Source organism: Ictidomys tridecemlineatus, chromosome 7, assembly GCF_052094955.1.
Source record: "Ictidomys tridecemlineatus isolate mIctTri1 chromosome 7, mIctTri1.hap1, whole genome shotgun sequence".
Taxonomy (NCBI): Eukaryota; Metazoa; Chordata; class Mammalia; order Rodentia; family Sciuridae; genus Ictidomys; species Ictidomys tridecemlineatus.
In genome coordinates, this window is record NC_135483.1 from 169,960,254 (window position 1) to 169,972,989 (window position 12,736).

General features: G+C 35.3%; 1 protein-coding gene across 13 annotated transcripts in view; it reads right to left on the reverse strand.

Annotated features, from left to right (window-relative positions):
• Ino80d (INO80 complex subunit D) overlaps window positions 1-12,736 on the reverse strand; it is a 70,537-nt gene that overhangs the window by 28,156 nt on the left and 29,645 nt on the right. For all 13 annotated transcript variants that reach the window (XM_078017888.1, XM_078017893.1, XM_078017887.1 and 10 more), the window contains one exon: window positions 9,387-9,495. In XM_078017888.1, coding sequence (XP_077874014.1) covers window positions 9,387-9,495 — 109 coding nt within the window. The remainder of the gene's footprint in view (window positions 1-9,386; window positions 9,496-12,736) is intronic.

Here is a 12,736-nt window from a genome sequence, read left to right on the forward strand (position 1 = left end):
ATAATCAGAGGAAGAAAAAGAAGAGAGCAATTAGAAAACTATTAGCAAACTCCAGGTAAGAGATAATAAGGGCAGCACCATGGAGAACGTGAGTGGTAATATGTGAGCAGAAAAGACAAACTGGGAAAGGAAGACAGCTGTTCCCATTAGGGCTAGGGAAGGATAGTGGTACCATTTATGAAATAAGGAACTGGATCAAGAGCAGATTTGGAGAAGAAAATGAATCCCATTTCAGATAAAAGGAAAAAAGGAACTCTGGGGTGCTGGGGATAAGGGCCTTACACATGCTTGGCAAGTGCTCTATGACTAAGCTACACCATCAGTCCACTGAGGTAAAAAGCACAAATTTCAGAGTCAACAACAAACTCCTCAAAGACTGGGGAATGATGAAAATAAGAGACAAGACACATAACGGAAAGAAAAACACACATAAGGGCCATTATCAGAAAAGAATTAACTTGGCAACTGGATATGAAGAATAAGAAACTTAAGGGTGACTTAATGACTATGAATCTGCATAATAGAGAATGGAAGGGCAATTGGTAAAAAAGAAAGAAAAAAGAAAGGGCTGATAAGGGTCTTCCAGGGAAGGCAAAGCTTGGGTAGATCATCACTCAACACAACAGTTATTTCAAAGACACTATTTCTTGAGGAAGGACGAGCTAAATCAGTGCCCCTCCAGTTCATTGTGGAAAGATGCACTAGATGTTGAGGCATGTTATGAGATTATAAAGAAGCTTCAAAAGCTTACTCATAATTTCCATACTTATCTTGTCACACACCAGTAACAAACAGTTTGTATACTGACACAGGTCCACAGACTATTGCCAGCATCTCCAAGATGCTTACCATTTCTTAGATCTCTGACATTAATATGACATTAATATGGCAAGCCTGGTTGCTAAGAAGAGCAGCGAGTGAACTGGGAAGAGAGAGGCCAGTTTCCCCTCAGTGAACTTTTCTCATCTATGAGAGACATAGCTGGCCTGCTTATCTCCAAATGTGAAGAAAATGAAAAGAATTTATATCTGTAAAGTCACAATATAAGTACAGTTATTATTAATATTGAAACATTATCAGTAAAAACCAAATACAAACCAACAAATTCCAAACTTGACATTCTGAGACTCTGGGCTTATCCATAATCACAAGAATTGACAGAAAATTCTCCAAACAAAATTAACTTTATTAAGACAACAGCAGCAAAATGGTAACATTGCTGATTTAAAAAAAAAACGGGAATCAAAAAGAGAAAACTGGTAAGAAAAATATATAGTAAATAAAATAATGAATTTAACTGCAGAAATGCTGAATTTAAGGTATTAACAGAATATTTGTTGAGAAATATCCAACAGGGGGCTGGGGATGTGGCTCAAGCGGTAGCGCGCTCGCCTGGCATGCGTGTGGCCCGGGTTCGATCCTCAGCACCACATACCAACAACGATGTTGTGTCTGCCGAGAACTAAAAAAAAAATAAATATTAAAAATTCTCTCTCTCTCTCTCTCTCTCTCTCTCTCTCTCTCTCTCTCTCTCTCTCCTCTCTCACTCTCTCTTTAAAAAAAAAAAAGAGAGGGCTGGGGATGTGGCTCAAGCGGTAGCGCGCCCACCTGGCATGTGTGCGGCCCGGGTTCGATCCTCAGCACCACATACCAACAAAGATGTTGTGTCCGCCGAGAACTAAAAAATAAATAATAAAAATTCTCTCTCTCTCTCTCTCACTCTCTCTTTAAAAAAAAAAAAAAAAAAAAAAAGAGAAATATCCAACAGGTAGTTCAAACTCAAAAGAAAAGTTAGATATACCTGGGAGACTTGGCATGCGGATCACTAGAACCCAGAGGTTCAAGACAAGCCTATGTAACAGCAAGAACCTATCTCAAAAGAACTTGTTTTTGAATTTAAGAAAAAACAATGGTCAGACATGAGAAAAAGATCTGAGTCATTCATATAGATAACAGGTGAAACAATGGAAGAATGGAACACTTATGGCAGTATGGCAATAGGAACTTGCCACTCTAAAGCACCTATATACTAGGTGCTTTATGGATGCATTGTTGCTCTGAAAGGAAGTGCTTGATCAAAAAAATGAAGAAATTATAAATAGAAAAAGTTCAGAACTAAAGCTAAACTTGTAGGTAAGGTGAAAAGAGGGTTTGAAATGGGCTTCTTTGAGAGTGCATGCTGATATCAACTCTCATCCCTACAAGATCAAGTGGCTGAACTTGACTGAGAATCCATAAGGCCAGGACCTACCAAATCAAAAATTATCATGCCAAAGAAGATATAAGCCATCCTGCATGATAAAAAGAAAAAACAACAAATGAGATTTACAAGGGCATCAAAGGTTGGAATTATGAATATAAAACTGTTATGTATAAGATGTTTAAAGTATGAATTTTATGAAGAAAGAAATATAAAAGAAAAATAGGAATGGCCAAACAAGATTGAAAATAAATGGAAATCCTATAAATAAAAAATTTAAGTCAAAAATACATAAATACTTTGCTCCAAATAAAGAAAATAAGGCATGAAGCCTGGTGGCAAACACTTGTAATCCCAACTACTCTGGAGGCTGAGTCAGGAAGATCACAAGCTGAAGGCTATCATCAAACACTTAGCAAGACCTTGAAAAAAAAATATATATATATATTTTTAAAGGGCTGGTTTTGTAAGTCAGTGGAAGAGAGCCCGGGCTGCCTGGCACTGCTCAAAGACCTGGGTTCATTCCCCAGCGCAAATAAACAAACAAACAAACAAACAAATAAGTGGCAAGCAATCATATCTATCTTCACTACTTCTATTCGACACTTTGCTGAAGATCTTAGTACAATAAGGCCAGAAGTAGCAATAAAAAGGTGTGAGGTTTCCTTTTGGGCTGATGAACATGTTCTGGAACAAGATATGGCAATGGTTATTCTAAGTGCCACTAAGTTGTATACTTTGCAACATTTAAAATGAGAAATTCAATAACAATAAAATTTGAGAATTTTGAAACTGCATGTAAATTAAGAATACTTCTGTCCTAAATAATCAACAGGTCAAAACAAATCACAAAGAAAATAAGAAAATATTTTTAGATAAGTAAAAATGAAGCACTGATACCATAACTTATTGATGAACTTGAAAGAAACTTGTAGCTACAACCAATCACTTACATTTAAAAAGAAGATGCCAATTCAAAAAAGTAACATTCACCCTCCAAGGACTAGACATGTGTGTTACACACCTGTAATTCTAGCTATGAGGGAGGCTAAAAAAGGAGAATCAAGGGTTCGAAGCCAGCCTAGGCAACAGAGAACCATCTCAAAAGAAGAAAAAAAATTGTATGTAGATATATAACTCAGTGGTGGAGTGCTTGCATGTGTAAGGCCCTAGATAATAAAAATTATTTAGAACAAATTTCTAGAGCCATAAGCTTCTGAATTTAGAAATTGAGGCTAGGGATGTAGCCTAATAGTAGAGCACTTGCCTACCATGGGTGAGGCCCTGGGTTCAATGCCCTGTACCATAGTGGGGAAAAGAAAGAACAACAACAAAAAATTTTAATCTGAATATACCTATAATAAGAAACTGAAATTAGTAAAGAAAAAACTTCCCACAAAGAAAAGCCCAGGACCAGATGCTTTCACTGGTGAATTGTATCAAGCACTAAAAAATTAACATTAAACACATTAATATCAATAATCACATTAAATTTAAATGGCCAATATGGACACGGTGGGACATACCTGTATCTCAGATACTAGGGAGGCCAGGGAAAAAAACCACAAGTGCAAGGCCAGACTGTACAACTTAATGTGACTCTTGTCTCAAAACAGTTTTTTAAATAAAAAATAAGTTTAAATTGCCTAAACCAATCAAATTGCTGAATCAAAAGCAGAGATTCTCAGAATAGATAACTTAAAAGGGTAGAATCAAAATATACAATTATAAGCAAAATGAATCCCACTATTATGTGTAACTACAATGCAGTAATGATAACATTTTTATTTATTTATTTATTTATTTATTTATTTTTAGAGGGGGGGAGGGAGGGAGGAGAGAATTTTATTTTTAATATTTATTTTTTAGTTCTCGGCAGACACACCATCTTTGTTGGTATGTGGTGCTGAGAATCGAACCCGGGCCGTACGCACTCCAGGCGAGCGCGCTACCAGTTGAGCCACATCCCCAGCCCAAACATTTTTTAAAGTATACCATTATATAATTCTTATTCATGAGCTATAACACCTGAAGGTAGACTGTAGTAATTAAAGATGCACAATATAAGCCTTTAAAAAAACACATCAAAGAAGTACAATTAATAAGCCAAGGAAGAAGATAAAATGGAATTATAAAAAAAAAAAAAAAAAGTCAGTGCAGACAGGTGTGGTGATACACTCTGTGATCCCAGCAGCTTGGGAGGCTGAGGCAGGAGGATTTAAGCTCAAAAGCAGCCTCAGAAATTTAGCATGGCCCTAAGCAACTCACAAGCTCTTGTCTCTAAAAAAATAAACAAGGGCTGGGGATGTGGTTCAGTGGTAAAGTGTCCCTGGGTTCAATGCCTGGTATAAAAAAAAAAAATAAAAAATAAAAAAAATCAATGAAAAGAACAAATAATAGATGGAACAAAAGAGAAACAAATAAAAGATATGAGATTTAAATCCAATATCAACACTGCTGGTGGGACTCACATTGGTGCAGCCAATATGGAAAGCAGTATGGAGGTTTCTTAGAAAACTGAGGATGGAATCACCATTTGACCCAGCTATCTTTCTCCTCAGTCTACACCCAAAGGACTTAAAAACAGCATACTACAGGGACACAGCCATATCAATGTTTATAGCAGCACAACACAATTCACAATTCATTATAGCAGCACAACACAATTCATAATAGCTAAATTGTGGAACCAACCTAGATGCCCTTCAATAGATAAATGGATAAAAAAAAATGTGGCATATATACACAATGCATATATACAGCAATAAAAAAGAATAAAACCATGGCATTTGCAGGTAAATGGATGGAGTTAGAGAAGATAATGCTAAGTTAGCCAATCCCAAAAACCCAAATGCTGAAATGTTTTCTTTGACACAAGGAAGCTGATTCACAGTGGGATAGGGAGGGGGAGGGTGGGAAGAATAGACAAACTCTAGATAGGGCAGAGGGGTGGGAGGGGAAGGGAGGGGGCATGGGGTAATTAATGATGGTTGAATGTGATGATCATTATTATCCAAAGCACATGTGTGAGGTCATGAATTGGTGTGAGTATACTATGTATACAACCAGAGATATGAAAAATTGAGCTCTATATATGTAATAAGATTTGTAATGCATTCCGCTGTCATATATAAATTTTTAAGAAGGAGAAAACAATAAATAAATAAATAAATAAATCCAGTATCAATAATCAAGTTGAATTTAAATGGTTTAAACACTCCAAATAAAACACACACACACACACACACACACACACAAACTATTAAGGCTAGGGGGCAGCTCAGTGACAGAACATGTGCTTCCTCCAGGGGGCTCTAGGGTCAATCCTCAGCCTGGATGCACAAACTGGTAGGAAAGGAGGAAGGAAGGGCTGGGGTTGTGGCTCAGTGGTAGAGTGCTGGCCTGGCATGTGTGAGGCACTGGGTTCAATTCTCAGCACCACATATAAATAAATAAATTAAATAAAGGTCTAACAATAACAACAAAATATTAAAAAAAAAAAAAAAAAGGAGGAAGGAAGACATTGTTAATCCCACATTTCATACCATACACAAAATATGCAAAATTAGATTCCAGAAGGATTGTCAATAGAACAATCAAGATTTTAGAAGATAATGAGAGAATATCTTCATGACCACGACATAGCCATGATTTCTTATGCAAGTGACAAGTGTACTCACCGTAAGGAAAAGCCAATTACGGTTTATTAAATAGAGATTTTTTTTTTTTTTAATGAAAAGACACCATTTTGGAAATGCAAAGATGAACAGCTCCTGGCAGTAACTACTGTTCCTAACAACAGTTACGATCTGGGAATAGCGCCACATGCCAATAACTTCAGTGACTTGGGAGGCAGAGGCAGAAGGATTAAGTTTAAAACTAGCCCCAGCAACTTGGTGAGAGCCTAAGCAACTTAGTTGAGACCCTTTCTCAAAATAAAAAATAAAAACAGCTGGGGATATCCCTGGGCTCTATCGATAGTACCAAAAAAAAAAAAATGTAAAAAATTACACTAATAATAAATATATTTAAGGTAATTATTTCTGATATTGAGAACAAAGTCTGAAAGATCGTAGAGGCATGTGCATCTACAACTAAAATAACCAAGAAAACTTTGCCAAAACAAAACTGAGCCTTGTTCTAAAAATTACTTTTAGTATAATCATGGTTTAACAAATAATTCATGAGAAAGGCTCTTTAGGCAGAAATGTGATAATCAGACGTCAGTCTTTCTTCCAAAAACTCAAAAGAATTCACTTAGAAATTTAAAATGGCAAAAACTCCTAAAAGATATAACGGATAGATTACATAAGGAAAATTACCTATACTCACACAAGGTACAACAAAGCACAGGTGGTTGTAACAAAAAAAAAAATAAAGGAATAAAAAGTTCCTTGGATAATTTAAAACATAGGAAAGGGTTTCTTGTGAGAGGGAAAAGAGGTAGACAGACACAGACATGCAGCTGTTGGCATAGAAAGGATGATAAACCAATGTGATCTCAGTTTCACACAAAAGAAAAAACACAGTGCCCCCAGCTGGAGTAAAAGAGCTTAACAGATATAAACTGAAGAGTACATGAATGAATGAAAAGAATGAAGAAGAGATGAAAATTACAGCTGGTGGGAAGTAAAGATAATTGCCTGTAAAAAGAAAATAAATTATCTGAAAGAAAAGAATAACCAAGAAAGAAGAGTACCATGGTAGTAAAAGTGGAAAAAGCAAGTTAGCAAAAATGACCAAGAGTAAACTGCTTTGGAGATGAAGAAAACTGAGGATGGTCAGAAGCCTAAAATAACAAAAGAAGTATTTTAGACTGGCACAGTGATACATGCCTTTAATCTCAGCTACTCTGAGGCTGAGGTAGTAGGACACCAACTGGGGACTACCCTCAGCAACCTAGTGAGACCCTGTCCAAAAATTTTTTTAGAAGGGAAAAAAAGTATTTTGATAACTATTCAAGAATAGAAGGTAGAAGCAAGGTGAGGCCTGTAATCCCAGCTATTTCAAGAGGCTGATGCAGGAGGCTCTCAAGTTCAAGAGCAGTCTGGACAACTTAGTAAGAACCTGTCTCAAAGTTTAAAAAAGGGCTGGAGGGTTGGGGATGTGGCTCAAGAGGTAACGCACTCGCCTGGCATGCGTGGGGCGCTGGGTTCAATCCTCAGTACAACATAAAAATAAAATAAAGCTGTTGTGTCTGCCGAAAACTGAAAAATAAATATTAAAAAATTCTCTCTCTTTAAAAAAAAAAAAAAAAAGGCTGGAGATGTTGTTCAGTGGCAAAGCACCCTGTGTTCAATTCCCAGAACTGGAAGGATGAGGGGATACAGAAGGCAGATGTGGAATATACATTACTCTAGTCAATACCAAATATACCCAATACCAGTGTTGAAGTAGAATAAAATTAGGAATAACTACTATTTCCCATATGCCAGGCATACTGCTAAGGATTTATGTTAATTCATAGCAGTTTGTAAAATTACCCCAAAATATCCCAAGTCAAGTTGATATGAAACATGTCTGTAACTAGGGAAGCTTAAACTCAATTGATTCTATTGTACTGTGGCTGAAAGAAAGAATATAACGATAAGGTAACAGTCATGAATGACATATAAAATAAACGTCAGAGTGAGTGAATGCTACAGTGGTAGCATTCTCCAATACTGTCTAGCATGTAAGTGAAGCAGGGACAAGAATTTGGGAAGTAAATCCCAAGAGTAGAAAAGAACACATGATGCTCTTGTAACTTAGTGACACTGTCTGTTAATAAAATCCAACCAACTCTTTTTGCTTTAATTCCATGGTCAAATAAGCTTTTGATTATAATTTGCCTCCCACGTAGTTTTGGTTTATAGATCAGTCTCTAATAATCAGTTTTCTAAGCCTCATCATCTCTGGGTGAACTAACAAACCACCTTTTTAATCCTACAAATTCAAGAACCATAACCTAAATTAGATGTACATAAAATGATATTATGATGGGCTGGGGATGTGGCTCAAGCGGTAGCGTGCTCGCCTGGCATGCGTGCGGCCCGGGTTCGATCCTCAGCACCACATACAAACGAAGATGTTGTGTACGCCAAATACTAAAAAATAAATATTAAAATTCTCTCTCACTCTCCCTCTCTCTCTCACTCTCTCTTTAAAAAAAAAATGATATTATGAACATCTAGGAGTCAGTCTGGGGCAGAGAGCTGGTCTCTATCTTGTTGGGTGTCTATTTGAACTACAACTGTTTAAATCATTATTCTAGTCAGTGAGTCATCTTCTGGCCCTATGGACATGGATTTCTCTTGGTACTGTGATGTGGCACCAAGTAAATCCCTATATTGCTAAAGCAATCACCTGAAATGTTTTCTTACCATCTATTGCTGAAGAACACATGCATTAATCTTCTACAGACCTTACACAAATGCTTTCTTACTAATGTACTCAAGAGGGTTTAAGTATATTAAAACAAGATTTCTTATAGAGTAGGTACAAAAAGCTCCTAAGAAGATTAAACAAATTTTTAGCACAGCAGAAATATTAAAGAATGAATTAAAATTGCAAAGACACAAATGAAGCAAAAAGCACTATTTCTAGCTTCTGTGGAGAAATAACAAAAGAAGATGTGGAGAAGCAAGACAGGAGGATTCCAAGTAGCCTTCCTAATGACATGACAAGCTCTTAACCTGTTTAGGCTTGCTTTCCTCTTCTGTAAAATGAAGCAATTGCCTCAGATAATCTCTAAGGACTGATGGTCATGGGGGAGCACATCTGTAATCCTAGCTAGTCAGGAAGCTGAGAGGGAAAATCCCAAGTTCAAATCTGGCCTTGGCAACTTAGACAGACCCTGTCTCAAAAATAAAATAAAATAAAAAAGGACCAAGGACATAGCTCAGTAGTAGAGCTCCCCTGGGTTCAATCCCCAGTACCAATTAAAAAAAAAAAAAAAAAAGGAAGAAATCTCCAAGGTCCCTTTCAATTCTAAACTCTATTACAAATTCTAAATTCTATGACTAATTCACCAAGAAAACTTAAGATTAGCTTTGCTCAAATAATATGGTACATTTCTTTCCAAATGGTAACTACTTTACCTCCATTATATCAAAACTAGATCCAATAAGAGAAAAATATTAGTACAAAATCTATCTGCTACAATGGTGCTTAAAGAATTAAAATAAAAACAAAAAGGAAGGCTTACGTGTGTCTTTCGTATCTGAGGGTTTCTCGGATAGACCATGCAACCTGGTATGGTGAAGCCTGTTCTGAGTCCTCCAGTTCCTCTCCGCTTTCTTCAGACCAGTCCAACCCTGGGGCAGACAGAGGATATTCAAGTTAGAAAAAAATTTACTTTGACTAAAAATTTAATTTAAAAAATAGGTATCCAAAATACATAAGCCAACACCAGCAAGTATTATCATAGTGTTGAACAAATGCCTCCAGTATTTCTATCACTACAAAGGCATTAATAATAAATATATGATATATGCTCAGGTGTTGAAAAAATGACATTATAACAAAAAGGCTATGCTATATTAAGGATGGACTTTTAATAGGCTCTTTACTAATGGAGTAGACACAACAGAAGCAAAGATATAGAGTTCAGGACACATAAAAGGTAAAATTTTTAAGTATCAAAATATCCTATACTAAAACAGTATAAAAAAAACATATTCAAGAGGGTTAAGAGAAGAAGTCCTATGTATGTAATGTTCTAGCAAGAAAAAAGTCAAAAGGTGGTAATGGAGTCACCTTCAACAAAGAAAGGCCCTGGAATAAACTGTCAAAGGCAGACACACTCCGTCTTTCCCCCAATACATGTGGAGGAAAGGAAAGGGTTCCAAGGATTAGGCAGGGCACTCCCATGGGAAAAGCAAAGGGTGGGATACCAATGTTCAATTAAATGAAGTTTGGGCCTTCTTTCAATTCCTTTAAACAAGAGCTGCCACATTTTGTGCTTCATTTGCTAAAACAAGTTTAGAGGAGATAAAATGTAGAAACATGGTATCAATGATGCTTAACTGTTTTGTTAAATCCTATAATTTTTAATGACAGGATAACTATTAGCTTCTGACATAAAGGTTTTCCCCTTTTAAAAGTTTATATTCTGAAGAAGTCTTGATAAATAGATGTTGCATAGCCTAAAGAATAACAGAGTGTGTGGGATCATGCAATTTCAATATACTCATGCCACTATGAAAGTTATTAGACATCTTGATTTTATGTCTTCCTACATGAGAACCTCAAAAATCAAAAGAGCATTCTCATTAGACAGTTATATTTAAAAGGATTTCATGGACTTCTTTCATAGTTTAAATGAGTTTACATGTGCCAAATAGAGAAATTAAGAAATGGATAATTGAAATGCAAATTATAAATGCTTAAAATTAAATTACATATTGCCACTAGTAAAAGAAACTTCAAATCTAGTTCCAAGATGACCCTTTATGGTGTCAGGTCACCTTAAAATGTGAGTACTTACTACTAAGTGCAAGAATCAAAATTTGTAGGGAAAAAAAGAAAAAGAAACAATTAAGTGATGTTAACACCAACTTCTGTAAGGTCTTTCAAAGTGATACTTAAGACACCTTTAAAAAAACAGAATATGAAGGCTGAATCAGGAGGACTTAAAGTTGGAGTTTAGCGTGAGCAACTTAACAAACCTTAAAAAATTTAGCAAGACCCTATTTCAAAATAAAATGGGCTGAAAATGTGGCTCAGAGGTTAAGTATCCGGTTCAATCTCCAGTACCAAAAACAAAATCAAAACAGAATATGATCTATCTTTTGTTGATAGAAGTAATGATATTTTCTACTAAGACACCTACACTTCCTCTGAAAAAGTCAAGACCTAAGTTGTGTTTTTCCTGCTGAGAAATTAACTATCCAATAAAGCAAACCTTTGATCTTAGGTTATCGCTAGTTTTAATATTAACTAACTGATATGACCAGACCAGACAGAACTAATAAAGCTAATTAGAAGACTAAATTTTTCTTTAAGCACTCTTTGCTGACATAAACAAAGACTATGTTTGGTTCTAAGAGTACATTACAATTTCTCTAAAATAAACTTTGCTGTAAATGACTTTAAATTAAAATAAAATAAAAAGGCTGAATTTGGGGGCTGTGGTTGTAGCTTAATGGTAGAGTGTTAACCTACCACCTGTGAGGCACTGGGTTCCATACTCAGCACCACATTAAAAAATAAATTAAACAAAAGTCCATTGTGTCCATTTACAACTAAAAAACAGTTTTTTTAAAAAAAGGTTGAATTTTTTTTGTTAAGTTAATTCAAAATTGATAGCCCCCAACTTAAAATTCCAGTTTCAAAAGCTGACTACAGCCCCAGCCCTAAACCAAAGGATTTTAATGTAACAATAAGAAAAATTCCTGTATACAGTTTCAGATTCCACATTGCAACTACCACTTATCAAATTTCAGGGAAGAATCAAAGGACAATGTCCACAATTACTTTAAAAAGGCTATTAAAGTACTCCAACTTTTCCATCTACGTAAAAGTCAGACCATATTTTCCTAAAACCATATATCACGACATATTAAATATAAAAACAGGCATGAGAATCCACCTTCCTTCTAGTAAATCAGACATTAAAATATGCATAACAATGCAAAATAACACTATCTTGTTATATTTGTTTTGTTTTGGAAGTTATTCACCATATTACATGGCGAATTTATTTTGTTATTTTTGAACGAATCATTAATATTTTTAAACTTTTCCATTTCAACTAACATAGTAAGTATCAATAGAAATAACATATACAAAAGTTTTATGGTGCCTTCAATTTACTTATTTATTTATTTTTAAGCTACTGGGGCTTGAACCCACAGGGACTGAGCTACATCCCTAGTTCTTTTTATTTTTTTTGAGACAGGGCATCCCTAAGTTGCTAAGACTGGCCTCTTGCCTCAATCTCCTGAGTTGATGGGGGTTGCAGGTGTGTACCACCATGCCCAGTTGTCCTCAATAATTTTTTAAGTGTAAAAGCATCTAAAGGCCCAAACTTGAGAAATACTGATCTAAGATGTGAAAATTAAAGCAGATTTTCTATTAAATTTGCAAAGGCAAAAATAATAAGATCCAAGGCTGATAAAGATGTAGACATACTAATTCAAATGTACTACTGAAAGAAGAGTAAACTGACAAAGTAATTCAAGGAAAATTTAGCAACACATATCAAAAACTTTGTTTTTGGTGCTAGGGATTGATCCTAGGGGCTTATATATGCTAAGTATGCACTGTACCATTAAGCTATATATGTAATCCACCAAAAAACGTTTTTATAAAAACATAAATTCCACTTCTAAGAATCTATTTGAAGAAAAAAATTAAAGATGTAACAGTAATTATTTTGGGGCAAGGCTCTACAAGAGTATAATGATATAAACTGGAAATGACTTAAAATTGAAGATAGAATTCAGCTATGAAAAGTTATTTCATATAAAAAATTAACTTGAAATTACATAAAATTTTTTAAAAGTTATAAATCAGCATGTATACTAGGAACAAATTTATACATTTGAGAAAGTA